We start from the raw sequence: 15,955 nt of genomic DNA, 5'->3' as shown, positions 1-15,955 counted from the left end.
AAATTTTTTTTTTTGGTAAGCGAGTTAAGAGTTAACTCATCGCTCTTACCCGAAAATTTATTGATATGAAAACAAAAACTTGTAGAATAAGAAAGTCTGCATCTTGATCGGTTTCAAGCAGTGATTTTTTTTTTTTAGGCAGGTTTGGTTTGAACAAGAAAAAGGACAAATCAAAAACTTGGTACAACAACAACAACTTATAGTACATTATAAAATACATAGTTTCAAGCAAGTGGATCAAACATACACCCCTAAAACAATATACAGATACTTTCCGATCATCAAAAGCAAAGAGCAAGCAAATTTTCCAATACATTGACACATAATCATGTAAACAACGCATTCCCTACAATCAAGAACTGCACCTCGAAACAATCAAGAACTGCTTCCTAAGATTCAAGCACCCCACCAAGTACCAAGTTTTGAAAGCTTTAGCCAATTGTTCGAGCTAGGGTTGACAACCCTAACCAATCTCGTATTGAATTGAGTATTGTGTTTGAGTGTAGAGGTGTCTAGTGCTATTGATGCAGAGGTGTTTGCGGTAATTGAGGCCTTAAAGATTACTTGGGTACGTAGTTGGACTTACCTTTGGTTTGAGACTGATTCAACATTGGTGGTTAATTATTTCAAAAACCCAATGTTAGTCTCTTAGCGACTTCGTGTTGCTTGGAGCAATTGCCTACACATTGTTAGTCAAATTAATTTTCAGGTTACCCACATTTTCAAGGAAGGTAATGGACTTTCTAACAAGCTTGCAAACTTTGGTGCTACTCGTGTTGGTAGCACTTGGTGGAGTATTGTGCCTTCTTTCCTTGCTGAATCGTATAGAAATGATTTGACCTCTTTTCCTCATTACAAATATAAGTAGCAGTGATTTCTCTCTTTTTCTATTTGCTTTGATATGTTAGCTAATTGTATTTTTATTCCTAGTTATTTGGTTTCTTTAGTGTGTAATCTAGATTGCAATGCATTATTGTATTAGTATTCAATGTCAAATGGTTGGCTTTGGCCTAGTCCTCCAACCTTTTTGTACGTTTATTTTTCATTCAATAAAATTTCGTGGAGAGACAATGAGTTAGTCCCCTCTACACTTAAAAAAAACACATTTGTTTTTGTCAACCTCAAAGGTATACATCTGACGAACCCCTCTAGATGACCACAAAGCAAGTATACCATCATAGTTATACTTATTCTTCCATGTATCTCTTTTATGTTTATCATAATGTTTTTTGATCATCTCGTTCACAAACTCGATCGCAGTGTGTTTTCCTGTTTTTTATCTTCTTTTGCAATCGTTACTTTGACATAGTCATACATATGATCTCAAAAATTAACTGAAACCAGTTGCGGTACCACTATTATTACTTCACCTAAACCCTAAATATATACCCGACAGACCCATACGTACCCTTGAAAGACAGAAGAAATATGTAAATCCACTATGAAAAAGATGAAAATATCAAATTTTTTACATGAAAAGATCAAATTCTTAAAAGATCTTATCTTCAAACCCATCCAATTGACCTCGAGGCGTCAGAATCCAGCAAACAAAAACTCTAACTAGTTGAAGATCAAGGAAAACAAAAAACGCAATCGACTAATTAAAAGATAAATAAAGATGGGAAAAGACAACAATTTTTTTTATTTGGTTTAAAAAACCAAACAAATTTCTTGAACCCGCACCGATTAGTAGAGAATCACATATGAGATTATTTTGTAATTCTTCAGGATGTCTCTAATTATGCTAGCCTTTATCTATGGAGAGAACATAACGAAGTAAAGAAGACGAAGTGAAAAACCACTAGAAATAACCGTGATGTTATTCTGCATTCATAAGCTGAAGACACGCAACATATACGTGGAGGAAGAGGACGACGCCATGCAACACCTGAGTGCAACATGCATGTAAAACAAAAGAAATATTGAAGGGTAAAAGCGTCTGTCTACTATTGACAGTGAACAGTAAGGCGACACTTGGCCCTATAATACATAGTAAATAATAAGATGCTACCCTCTTAACTCTATTGTCTTTTGTCAATTCTATTCCATAACAAACTTCTAAATTACATTTAAAAAATATTTGTCATAAGAAAATATGAATATTATATGCCACAATACATTAATCTCCCTCATCAATCTCATTTTCAATCTCCCGGCATTTCCTGCATCAGGCAACACCCATCAGACGACACAAACAAAATTAAGTATGGTTCGGGGTTTCAGGGCGACACATTTTTTTTCTATGTTGGTGGAATATGCACTTAGACAATACTAATTTTCTTTGAAAAAATTTATGTTTTTGGGACAATACATATATGTTGGTGAAGAAAGAGGTCTGTTTTAGTCTTAATTGTCAAAATGAAAGTTACATTCGGACAACACTTATAGGTTGTCTAGCTATGAAGGTTATATTTTCTCAACTTTTAGGGGGATTTCCAAATTGACCAATACTTGTGTGAAAATTTTACTTATGTTAATCCAACAACATTTATATGTTGTCTGATATTGAATTTTATTGATTTGACAACGTGTGTGAAAATTTTATTTAATTATGTTAATAAGACAACATTTATATGTTGGCTGATATTGAATTTTATTGAATTGATAATTTGTGTGAAAATTTTACTTAATTATGTTAATCCGACAACATTTATGTGTTGTCTGATATTGAATTTTTTATGAATTGACAACTTGTGTGAAAATTTTACTTAATTATGTTAATAAGACAACATTTATATGTTGGCTGATACTGAAATTTAGTAATTTCTGACTTTGGAGGTAAACCCTAACCTTTTAACTTAGGTGGATTCCCTCCAAACTATTTGATTTTACAGACAAATTTTTCTTGTTAATAAGACAACATTTATGTGTTGGCTGATACTGGAATAGTGTAATTTTTGACTTTAGAGGTAAACCAAATTTTGCCAAAATTTTAAGTTTCCGCCAAAAATTTTGGAAATTTTCAAACAAGTTTCCTTTTAAATTTTCAGCTTTTCTTTTTATTCAACCATTCTCTCTCTCGCTCTCTTTAACTTCCTCTTCCTCTGACCTCTCACTCCTTCTTTCTCTCGGTAAACCAAATTTTGCCAAAATTTTAAGTTTCCGCCAAAAATTTTGGAAATTTTCAAACAAGTTTCCTTTTAAATTTTCAGCTTTTCTTTTTATTCAATCATTTTCTCTCTCGCTCTCTTTAACTTCCTCTTCCTCTGACCTCTCACTCCTTCTTTCTCTCCCCAAGAACATCACCCAAAACCATTTTCTTTCTCTTCCCCACCACCGAAACAAACCCACTCCCTCTCTCTTTCTCTAAAGTCTTCCTCTCCTTCTCCTCTGCCCCCTCCCTCTCCCAACTCCTTAGATCGATCTGGGTTCTCCACTCCCCGACTCACTACCTCTTCTCCCCCATTTCCGCCTCTATCTATTTGGGTCTATATCTTCTTTTAGTTTATTGTTCATTCGAGTTGCATAGAATTTGAGGTTCTTTTTTAGGACCGGTTCTAGAGATTTTTTCAGATCTGGAGTTGTTTGTTGATGAATTTGTTGTTGTTGGTGGTTAGTCGACGACGACAATGGTGGAGGTTTGGGTTGAATGCTTTTCCGATTTGGGTCAGATCTGGGGTTTTGGTGGTGGTGGTCGGTGTTATTTTGTGGGGTGAGCTCGATGGTGGAGCGGCTCGGTGTTATTTTGGTGAGTGAGTTCTGGTTTTGGTAGTGGCGACGTGCAGTGGTTTAGGGTTGAGAACAACAAAAACGGAAATAAAAATAAAAGAAAGAAACTACATTGATTAAAAAAAACTAATTAATTAATAAATTGCTATAATATTTGTTACCAAAAATTATTAATTAATATAATTACTTCCTACAAGAGTTGTGTTGTCTCACGGCAAAAAAAGAGTTGTGTCACCTCACGGTAAAAAAAATATACGTCGCCTTCTAGCATGTCGTTGTTTAAACTATTAGGCGACATATATACCGTGTCGTCTTATCTCAATTCAGACGACACAAAATGAAAAAAGTCTTTTGTCGCCTGAGGTTCTTATAGGCAACACAACATTTGTGTCATTGGAGAACCTCATCAACGACATGCTAGAAGGCGACAATTACGATTTTTATCAGGCGACACAACTGTAGTGTCGCCTGATGCAGGAAATGGCATAGTGGCCCTCATCATGTTCTGCATACAGTCACATAAGCACGATGAAGAAAATTGCGGTAGTATCTTTTAACATTTGTATCAAGCTGCTCCATCATATCACCCGTTGACTAACCCTTGAAATGCCGATATGCATATTTGAGGAGGCTCAGTGCAATTTTACCTCGGCTCTCTGTTTACAGCAATCAAGATTTTAGTTCACTATAATCATACACGTAATCATGATGAAATTTGAAATGAATTTTGTTTAATGTTTTAAGGAAGCATAGTAGAGCTCCATCCAATATAATGCCAAATTATTACTAACCAACAAAATAAAAGCCTAAAAAGAGCTGCAAAAAAAATAAAAAAATAAATGTGGAATATAAAAATTCCTAACCCTACATCGTCCGAAAATAAGACCCATGTGTCAAATGTCTTGACACCTAAGATATTTATTGGTGTATGTCGCAAAAAACAATACAATCGCCGTTTTAACATTGAAGAAACATACTTAGACAAAGGAAGAAAAGACCACCAATACCCCCAACACCTCCCATTCTAGCACCAACCCAAAAGGAGAAGGAAAGATGGTGGCCTAGACTAACTAGCTGCATTGTTGCAATCTAAGAAGGTTGGTGCCCAAAGTTTAGACTCAAAGCCCAAACCCGCTACTCCTCCTCTAGAATTGGGTAACACCAACAATCAAAGATGTTGTCATCTGGATTACTCCAGTTGCTGGCCTTCTCCTTTACCATCACTATGGTCTGAAAAAATTAAGAAACCTCGGCCTAGGCTTAGCCTCATTCAACCATGATCAACAGTTAAAACTTATAATGACTTCTTTGAATTGCCATTTTGATCCAAACCACAAAGCTTGGATCAATTCATCACCATCAATCATGATATGAGAGCTACCTCAGACACTGCCTTAACAAAACCTTAAACAACCCCTCATTGGCCGAACTAATACTCCAATTGAGAACCATCGGTCCAAATTCGTCGAATTGTACCCCGAACTGAGCTATGAAGTCCCACCAACCAGCCATGATCTAGATTAGGAACTGAAAATCCTTGCCTCAGTATTGTTGTCAAAGAACCGCCGCACCACTATATCTCTTCATGGCAGCCCCTTGCGCTCAGACGTAGTATCCAAGTACTCAATCCGACAACTGGGGTCATTGATATGAAAACACCAGTTTGTACTGTCGCTTTGTACGTTCACCACAATTGAACGCCTTGTCATGAGAAATGTTGCTAGTCGTTTGATTTTTATCAACATGAATCTTCTCACTTAGAACATAGCTACATTACTTAAAAAAAACACAATTACAGAATTACCAACTTGAAGGAGCTTGAGAACTTGGTCTCAAGACCCTAGAAGGAGGTTAGTCGATACTTCCATAGATTTCAATATGCATATGCTTTCTCCTTATTTCTCTTATTCTAAAAGCAAGTTCATCCGTTGGGTTAGAATGAATACAATGACTTGGATAACTCTGGGTCACTGTGACTGAGTAGCAGTTTCCACCCGTTTAAAATGTGAGATTACTGCCACGTGGCAGTGACTGTTTATTGAATTTTAAAATACATTTTTAAATACAATTAATCGTTTTATGTATAAATAAATAGTAATTTATATATATTATATGACATATTAAAATTAATGTTTTTATTTCATGATATTTAAGTAACAAGTCAAGCTTAAAAAATATTTTTATTTGATATTGTCTAATGAAAAACACAATCTAAATTAACTAGGCATATGCAATTTATAAATTTAAGTAACAGTTTTCAGATTTTTTCTAAAAAATTTATAAATAAAAAAAGAAAAAAAACCATAATTTTTTTCTATAACTGAGCTGTAGTTTCTTCTCTGGGCACCCAAATTTTTTCTCTGGGTTGACGACGAACAGCAGCTCCGCACACACCCCAGCCTCCTTCGACGGCGAGCACCCGAGTCTCCTCCGCAGGCCCAACCGCTCCGCACGCACAGCAGCAAGCAGACCCCCTGCCTTGCGCCACCCCGACAACGAGTGCACCAGGCCCAGGCGCGCAACCATCCCTGTCGTCGTCATCACACACGCGTCTTCCTTCGGCTGCAGTTCATTCGTGCGCGTAACCTCCCTTCCAAGCGCATCGATCAAGCCTGCGTTGCTGATGCAAGCCACGAGCTTGGGCTGGGCTGAGGTGACTGCATCTCGTCTGGGCTGGTGTTCTCCTCTCACTGGGTTAGATATCTCCCCAAAAATCTAATATAGGTTGGATTGGGGAGATAAGTCATTTATGGGTGGAAGCAAAAAAATTTAAGCTGGGTTACTTTGCCTATGTGGATTCAACCTGAGTTAGATTTTTTTCCCACCGGATGGACTTGCTCTAACGTAGCAGGGTAACGCACAAAACCTAAATAAGGTCCAACAGCACTGAACAAATTCCTCCTAATCAATAACCATAGATTTGCTCTGCTCCCTGCATTTTCCACCGACCCCATGGTAAAACCCTTTTATTTTTCCTCAACTCTTTTCCTTCCCAATTTATTACAAAATCAATCCTTCCTACCATGGCATTCAATTAAAGTATTTTATTTTATATATTCTTTTCCACTCTCAGAAAAGGAAACTAAGAAAGCAAAATAAGTAAATCACCATCTCCAATTGGTTAAAAAGAATGAAACAAGGGAAAGAAAAGAAAATAAAAATAAATAAAAATTTGGAATTTCTTTTTTGGGTTCCGCCTTGGCTCAATTCTATCTCTCTTCTTCTCTCTTTCTCTCTCTCTGCCTGCTGCTCCTTCGAGCCCCCCTTTCTCTCTCTCTAGAATCTCAGAGGTTTCTTCCGTCGGCCATTGTGAACAATAAACTCTGGTCTTCGTTACAGGTTGAGGTTCGTATCACTATTCGATCCATACGACGTCGTCTCCTAATTTTTTCTGTATCTCACAATTTCCCAATTGAAAAAAAAAAATTCAATCTGTGACTGAATAGGGTTTCTATGGTGATCGCGGCCTCGAGGGGATTGATTCTCCGCGATCTTAGCTCCGGGGTTTCGAATTCCATGGCGTTTTGTATTGGGTTTCAGTTTGGTGGAATTGGGTTTTCGTCGGAAATGGTTTCTGACTTTTTTTTTAGGGTTTTTGATCGATTTTCAATTTGCATTTTTGTCTTTTTTGGGTTCATTTCAGCTTGTGTTTTGTGAGTTTTGGAGTTTTGATTTCAGGGTTTATTGCGGTTTCGTTTTTCTCGCATGTGGGTTTTTGGTTCAGTGATGGAGTTGAATGGTTCCAGAGGATCATAGAGATTCAAATTTTCTTATGCTATTTGAGGGTTTGACTATTTAGTGATGTTAATGGATCACCATTAGTCACTTGAGCTGAGGTTTCTGTTTCGTTATGTCGAAATTAATTACTGGTGTTTTCCCATGTTATCTCGTTACATTTGCACTAGCAATCAATCAGAAATGAATTTTTTGAATGTGTTGAGGGTACTACTTTGTTAAAACTTTGGCCCCCTGTAATTCGAAATGATGAAATGCATGTGTTGTTTTGGATATGATGATTGCTTTATTTTTGGGACTTTCGGCATTACGGTTGAGTTGGGGAAAAGGAAAATGCGTGCAATGTGTACAATGTGTTTTAATGAATTCCGGGTTGGAATTTTATATTGATTAGTTTTGTTGTTTCTTCCTTTCTAGTGAACAGGGTTGAAGAAGTGGTGTGGGACTGGAGTTTGGGAGTGAGAAATGGCTGGGGTTTCTAGTGAGGATTCGGGAGTAGGAAGGTCTACAGAGGGGATTTCAAGTGGGCAGCGTTGCCTCTCTGGGGAAGCACTAGCAGAATGGCGGTCATCTGAGCAGGTGGAAAATGGAACCCCATCTACCTCGCCACCTTATTGGGACTCTGATGACGATGATGATGGTGGTATGGATTTAGTTTTCTTGTATTATTATTGCCTTCTGAACACATATTTATTTGTTGCCTTGTTTTGTGCTTCAGATTGCGTATTCTTTGGTCCCATCCTTTTGAAAATTCGGGTACAATATATGTGGATTGCTTCAAATTGACCGTCACTGTCACAGATTTTGCTATTTGATTTTTATAATTAAGTTTGTATTACGTAGTATTGATTCAAATGTGTTGAACTATTGCACTCTTTTGAGCTTATCTCTCCAAATCACCTTGTGGGTTGGTCAATATAGAGAATTTAGGTGTTCCCAGATAGATAGTGCCACTTTGCGATCCTTTGCTTGGTTTGTTGTAAAACTTTGCAAGTACGGAGGAAGGCAAAGATATGCTGGAGATTATTCCCATTTGAAATGGAAAAAAAGTAAATTTCAAAAGCAATTTTCTTTTGTCTTCATTTCTGTGCAAATACCTATTACACTTGAAACATGTGATGAGGTTCCTACTCTTCAACATAGTCGTTCCAAGTTCTCTCTCCTCTAGTTTAACTTTATGTATATTTTATTCCCGAGTTGCTATACTCATATTCTGCGGATGTTCTTTTTACTAGTTAGATAAATCACAAATCTTTTAACTTCCTTATAGGACCAAAACCGTCTGAGCTCTATGGAAAATATACCTGGAAGATTGAGAAATTTTCTCAGATTAACAAAAGGGAACTTCGTAGTAATGCATTTGAAGTTGGCGGCTACAAATGGTACGCAACTCATGATATGATTTTTTTTTGTGATTTTTTTTTCTGGGTTTTGTTTTTCAGTCAACCTATATGCTGCAGCAACTTCCATGAAACATGCACCCAACCATATATTTCATGTATCTGTATCACTGTTAATCAGTAACTAACTAACTATGCAAGACATATCAAGGCACATCTTGTTTCCTATAAAAAGAAGATTGCACTTGCTAGTTTTGAACTGGTTGTTACTTCTGGCAGGTACATTTTAATCTACCCACAAGGTTGCGATGTATGCAATCATCTCTCCTTGTTTCTGTGTGTAGCTAATCATGACAAACTTCTTCCAGGTGTGTTATATTTAATCTGTTAGTAGTTTTTTTTGGTCACAAATTTCCTGAGTTGTTGATTGTATTCATACAGCTCCCGTTGTTTTTTCAATAGGTTGGAGTCATTTTGCGCAGTTTACCATAGCTGTGGTGAATAAAGATCCCAAGAAGTCGAAATACTCAGGTTGGTTGGTTTGTCATCTACTGTTGTAGTGGGATTTCCATATATAACCATGACTGTATTTGAGAAATTTTGAAACTTTTGCAGATACATTACATCGATTTTGGAAGAAAGAGCATGACTGGGGGTGGAAAAAATTTATGGAGCTTTCAAAAGTACTAGATGGGTTTATTGATGCTGACACGCTTATAATAAAGGCTCAAGTTCAAGTTATCAGGTTTACTATGACTTTATTTTTTGATCTTTTAACTGCAGCACCAATCCGTTTCTTGTGGTTTATGTATTTCAATTGTAGATTCAGTTTTCTCATCTGTAGTGTTAGGAGGACATCCCCTTCTTGTGGTCCTCTTCAATGCAATTCTTATTATTGTTTCTTCCCCTTTTAAAACTCAAAACCTTTTCGTTTTGGGATTTGAAGTTTGATTTGGTGGCTTGGTTGTGCTGCTTATATGTTTATTTTTCATGCACTTTAGCGGTGTTTGTGAGCATCATTGTTATTTTGTTTCTGGCTTTGTAGAGAGAAAGCAGACCGGCCATTTCGCTGCCTTGATTGTCAATATAGGAGAGAACTTGTTAGGGTGTACTTGACAAATGTAGAGCAAATCTGCCGTCGTTTTGTGGAAGAGAGGAGAAGCAAACTTGGAAAGTTGATAGATGATAAAGCTAGATGGTCAAGGTATTCCATTGTAGCCTTCGGAACTTCATATCATGTTGCAGCTTATCGGTTTCCATTTGCTTTTAATATACAATGTTTATATGGGGAAGTCACTGTGTGTGATCTTAGGAACATGGATGACATGAATTTAAAGGATTTATACTTATCTGGTGAATTTTATTAACGTCGATACTTTGTTGAATATTATTCAACATTCTTATCTTTGTATGTGATGTTAGCACACTGATTACTCACACATTTGTATCCCACATGCTTGTTTGTTTGCACATTTGTTACTTATTGTCTTACTGGTTACATTGTTTGATAACTTCTTGTGGTAATGATTGCAGCTTCTGCTCGTTCTGGTTGGGAATTGAACAAAATGCTAGGCGCCGTATGTCCAGGGAAAAGATGGATGCAGTTCTGAAAGTAGTTGTTAAGCACTTTTTTATTGAAAAGGAAGTCACATCTACATTGGTAATGGATTCATTGTATAGTGGTTTAAAAGCACTTGAAGGCCAGACTAAATGCAAGAAAAGTAAGTTGAAATTATTGGATGCTGAGGAAAGTCCAGCACCGATTGTTCGTGTCGAGAAAGATATGTTTGTATTGGTGGATGATGTTTTAAAGCTACTTGAGAGGGCTGCTGTTGAACCTTTACCTCCAAAAGATGAGAAAGGTCCTCAAAATCGTACTAAAGTGAGTTGCTAACTTCTTAAGATGACCAGTGAATTTTCTATTGATTTCTCTGATCTGTTCAAGTCATAATGATGTGCGTTATGTGTTTGGTTTTCAAAAGATGATACTGTCTGGACATAGCGTAAGTTGTTGCAAAGTGGGATCTAGGTTAGTAGGAATAGTCAGGCCCACTGTTTGCTCCCATTGTCTTTCACGGCTGGGGTATGAAGTTGGTTTGGGGGAATTTCAACTGTTAAAAAGATTAGGATTTGGATGCAGTAACTATGTTCTGGGCAAAACCTGCTGCGTCTTTCCTCAGTCCCTAGTGTGATTTATGATGTTATTGAGCATGTGGATATTTTGAATGGACTGATATATTATATAGTATTTATTACAAGTATTACCAGTATATCATGATGTTGTTTGACCCTTTCCACCAACTAGTTTATCCTCCTGAGAAGTTCAATGTTTTGGTCGATTACTAGATTTTGTTTCAAAGTGTGACTATTTATTGATGTCAGTGTTCTACTGATAAGGACTGTATAGCAAGTACTTTTTCAACTGAGTGACAATTCATATGACGATGAATGTAGTTGCTGACAAAAACATCTTATGATATGTGTAACAATAATGTAATAAGATTGTGTGCGTGATTTGATTGGTTTTATTAGCAGCATATCATGGTGTTGAATGACCCTTTCCACCGACTGGTGTATCCTCCTCCTGAGCAGCTCAATCTTGTGGTTGATTACTAGATTTTGTTACTAAGGGTTACGGTTTATTGATGTCAGTGCTCTACTGAGAAGGGCTGTATACCAATTACTTCTTCAATTGAGTGACAATTCATATAATGATGAATGTAGTTGCTAACAAAAAACATCTTAGTCATGTGTAACAATAATCAAATTATTGAGGATACATAATGCATTAAGATTGAGTGTATGATCGAGTATGCTGGATTGCTGGTGATGTGACGTATTTTGCTGAATATTTTTGTAAGTTTCACTTATTAAGGTTTGATGTCTGAAGCTTTCTTCATTCTGCGTAGGATGGAAATTCTGGTGAGGACTTCAATAAGGATTCTATTGAGCGAGATGAAAGACGGCTTACGGAATTGGGTCGTAGGACTGTTGAGATATTTGTCCTTGCCCATATTTTCAGGTCTTCTATAAGCTTAAAGCCTTAAATATATTTTTCTTTTCTGTAACATGTTATATGTATTGCTCTAGTACTTTTGGCTTGTTTTGTGTTAGCTGCAAATATGATTCCAAGTACCCATCTCATGCATTCTTTTATGTAATAATGGATCTGCCTCTTCATCATATATGCAGTAATAAAATTGAAGTGGCCTATCATGAATCCGTTGCATTGAAGAGACAAGAGGAGCTCATCCGTGAGGAAGAAGCAGCATGGCAAGCTGAGACTGACCAGAAGGCAAAACGTGGAGCAACTGAGAAGGAAAAGAAGTCGAAGAAAAAACAGGTCCGGTTTTAATGCTTTTAGCTTAGAATTATTGGATTCCCCAATGCTTATTAGTTAGATTCAGCATCGAGTCTTTGAAACTCTTTCCTCTGCAGTTGTCAGCAGAAGGTTGTATTTATAATCTCAATTTAAACTAACAAATCATATAAATGATATAATTAACATTTAATAAAAAAAATTATTTTTGTTTTTCAGGAAAGTGCTGCCAGGCATGTGATTTTTATGCTTTTGTTACTTGTTTTTAATCAATGTGGTTTTTATGTATATTGACCAATGTATGACACATAAATGTTGACATATTTGGAGCAATGCCGATAGCTTGATGTTAATTGTGGATTGCATTCATTATGTTTTATTCTTTTTTATCTTGGTCAAAACAATTTGGTTTCTTCAACTGTTGTGGACTGTTTATTTTCTATGTAAAAATTTGAAGACTGCACACTTCCTTGAAGGATCCTTTTTACGAGTCTTCCTTTATTCTTGTAATGTGGTTATTAACTTATTATTGAGGGCTAAAACTTGTTAATAAAAACTCTGCTGATTTGTAGGGGCAAAAGATAATCTAATGTACAAATGCAACGTTTCTGTTAACATCTAGGCTGAAATCACAACTATGAGGGGAAAATATTCTTGGTTAGATTTAAAGGTGGTTAAATAATTTCTTACCTGTTCTTTAGATTCTTTACAAAGACCCTTTGCTTTTCCACAGGCTAAACAAAAAAGGAACAACAGGAAGGGAAAGGACAAAGGGAGGGAAGATAGGCCTGGCGTAGCAATACCAGAGAAACTACAAGAACTACCTATTGATGAACTGAAAGTCTATACGAAGGATGAGGAGCAACCTGTGGTTGAAAAGGCAGATATAGTGGAAGATGTATCTGACGTGTCTGATTCAGCGGATGGTGTTGCTGAAGTACCTCAACCTGATTCTGAAGACAGAGATGCTAGTCCAGTCAATTGGGACACCGACACTTCAGAAATCCATCCTCCCACAGAACCCAGTAGCAGTGGAATTAGTGGTCTCTCATCTGTGCAAAATGGAGTATCAGAGAAAAAAAGCCCATCTCTGATGGATGATAGTTCCTCAACATGTTCTACCGATTCAGTCCCATCAGTGGTAATGAATGGGCCATATAAAGGGAACTCCTTTTCTAATTACAAGACTCAAAAATCACCTAGCAGGTATATTCAGCTAGCCTTTCTTTTTCTATGATTACAGAAACGATTATACAAGGTACATGATCAATTTGCTGAATTTGAAATTGCAGGGGGAAACAGCAACGGGGTAAAGCAACGGTTGATGGGAATAATTGGTCAAATGAGATGGATAATCAACCTTCTGGACCTGTTGCAGATGCGGGAAATCAGAATGATGTCTCAGGAAGTAGTAAGGTGACTGAATCTGAGTCTGAGCCAGCTGTTCACTCATTGCAGGATCGGATTAAGTGGCTGGAGCAGCATGTGGTTAAGAAGGTGAGATCATTTATCCTTGCCTTATAAGTTTATGTTGGCTCCTGGGCTCTAATGTTTGCTTTTTCCATTGTGTGCTTCCACTATCTAAAACTTATCGTTATTACTTGTTCTATTTTTTTTTGTTTTCTTGTTTTTTTTTTTTTCCGTTTTACTTTTCTAATTGTGTTTGCATCATTTAGAATATTCCTGAACTGTATTAGGAAGGTACACATTTACCTCCACAAAAATTGTAGATATTCGTTAGTTATGTAAAACAAGGTGTAATTATTGTCTCTATAATGTTATAGGAGGAAGAAGTCGTTAAACTGCAGAAAAAATTGAGCATCAAAGATCAGGTTGATTTGGAAAGACCTACGAAAGAGAAGACACCAGCAGTGACGTCATCTCCTGAAAGCCCTTCCAAAAATGTATCATCGACTGGTCGATCAAAGTCGGAGTGCCAGGGCAGTGCCACTACTGAGTCTATTCCTCTTAAGAAAGCAACCTCGGTTAGCATACCACAGACTGACAGAGTGGCTCCTTTGACTCTGTCATCCCAGAGTAATGGCATGTCCAGACCTGATACTGAAAAGGCTGCAACTCCAAAACCAGCTGAAAAAGCCATGGCCCAACAAGTACCGGTAGTGTCTAGGCCCTCCAGTGCTCCTCTTGTTCCTGGTCCCAGGCCGCCAACATCTACTGTGGTTTCTATGGTTCAGACATCTCCTCTGCTTGCCCGTTCAGTGAGTGCTGCTGGTCGATTAGGTCCTGATCCATCGGCAGCAACTCATAGTTATGCTCCCCAGTCATATAGAAATGCCATACTTGGCAACCACGTTCCGACGGGATCAACAGGTTTCACACATACCAGCTCCCTGAGCTCAACAGTGAAACCATCTCCATCATACTCCCAACCTCCACCAACTGTGGTATCTACCCCAATGTTCATACCCCAGAGTCCTGAAGTAATGGATACAAACACGGTTAAATCCGGCTTCCCATTTGGCATGGTGACTCGGGATGTGCTGCATAACGGACCACAGTGGATGGAGAATTCACAAAGGGAATCAAGTAACGGCATGAACTATGATCATTCGTCCTTGCTTAATGATCAAAGTTTGGATTTCTACCAGCCTTTGCATGGTGGGCAACATGAACAGTTCTCCACCGAGTTCCCGGCTTGTACATCTGGTCGCCAGACCCAAGGTGTATCAGCAGCAGATGACTTCCCCCACATTGACATCATCAATGATCTGCTTGATGATGAACATGGCTTTGGGGGAGCTACAGGGAGTTCGGCTTTTCACTCCTTCAGCAATGGGCCAAGCCATTTAAATCGTCAGTTTTCTTATCCTGGTGATTTGGGCACATCTAGCGACATGGATTCTGCAACCAGCTCTTGTAGGTTTGAGCGGACACGGAGTTACCAAGATGATGGGTTCCAGAGAGGCTACATGTTAGGAGGCCACTTTGAATCACTTCGAGAATTTACTCCGCAAGCAGGTGCTTTAACTTATGTGAACGGGCAGATTGATGTAAACCATCATAACCAGTGGCAGGTGGCTGGTTCAGATATATCTTTACAAGGCATGAGGAGTACCGACAATGATGGTTTCCCATACTACAATCCGGATTATTCAAATATGACATGTGGAATGAACGGTTACACTGTATTCCGGCCTTCAAATGGTCAGTGAAGAGAATGAAACAACGGAGTCATCCCACAAATTAGTGGGTTACTGCCTGTTGTAATAATGTATCTGAGGAAATTACTGGGTCTTTACATTTGGAGTGAGGTTGTAATCTTTTTCGTAAGAAAACATTTTGTAAAGAGTGTTTCTTCCAGCCTTTTCTTAAGTTAGAAATGAAGCTATAACGTGCCCTGGGGTTTCAGTTTTCTTGGTTGAAGTTTGCTTGAATTTTTTGACTGCAACTCTTTGGCCTCAATCCCAGGGTGGCTAGTGGTCCTCATAAATTTGCAGTTTATCTGGTTTTGTATTCCCTACCAAATGGCATGGTCTTTAACTCTTTATGTCCCAATTCTTTGGAAACTTTCACTCGTCTCTAAATTGAAAAGAAATAAAACCACACATTCTTAGCCATCACTACCATTCTCGACTTTCCGGTCTCAGGCCACCGGTCACAGTCACTGGCGATCAACACTGTCAACTAGAGCCCACGTACACCAACAAGGTGTTAAACTGTCACCAATTTGGTGATATCCCCAAATGTGGTCGGACCTCGAGGTCTCAAAAAGGGAGGTAGAACGATGAAGCTAAAAGTTTGATTTCTATTTGAGACAATCTGGTTTTTTTTATAATTTTTTTGGCGAAATTCTGTTTTGACAATATTCTGTTTTGAAGGTCTGGATTAAACTGTCCATATTACAAGCTGGTGCGTTGGTATTATTTTAGCA

General features: G+C 37.8%; 1 protein-coding gene across 1 annotated transcript; it reads left to right on the top strand.

The window, feature by feature from the left end:
- The first annotated feature begins 6,857 nt into the window (after positions 1-6,857).
- Positions 6,858-15,577, top strand: LOC101303744 (MATH domain-containing protein At5g43560-like). The gene is made up of 13 exons (XM_004288406.1): positions 6,858-7,014; positions 7,822-8,047; positions 8,675-8,786; positions 9,024-9,112; positions 9,207-9,275; positions 9,360-9,489; positions 9,790-9,948; positions 10,278-10,626; positions 11,654-11,766; positions 11,937-12,087; positions 12,797-13,269; positions 13,356-13,560; positions 13,848-15,577. The coding sequence occupies exons 2-13, from the start codon at positions 7,870-7,872 to the stop codon at positions 15,234-15,236; spliced, it is 3,417 nt and encodes a 1,138-aa protein (XP_004288454.1). The 5' UTR covers positions 6,858-7,014; positions 7,822-7,869; the 3' UTR covers positions 15,237-15,577.
- The last annotated feature ends 378 nt before the right edge of the window (positions 15,578-15,955 follow it).

Source organism: Fragaria vesca, linkage group LG1, assembly GCF_000184155.1.
Source record: "Fragaria vesca subsp. vesca linkage group LG1, FraVesHawaii_1.0, whole genome shotgun sequence".
In the NCBI taxonomy this organism is placed as follows: domain Eukaryota; kingdom Viridiplantae; phylum Streptophyta; class Magnoliopsida; order Rosales; family Rosaceae; genus Fragaria; species Fragaria vesca.
The sequence above is the reverse complement of the archived record's forward strand: the minus strand, read 5'-3'. Positions and strand labels throughout refer to the sequence as shown.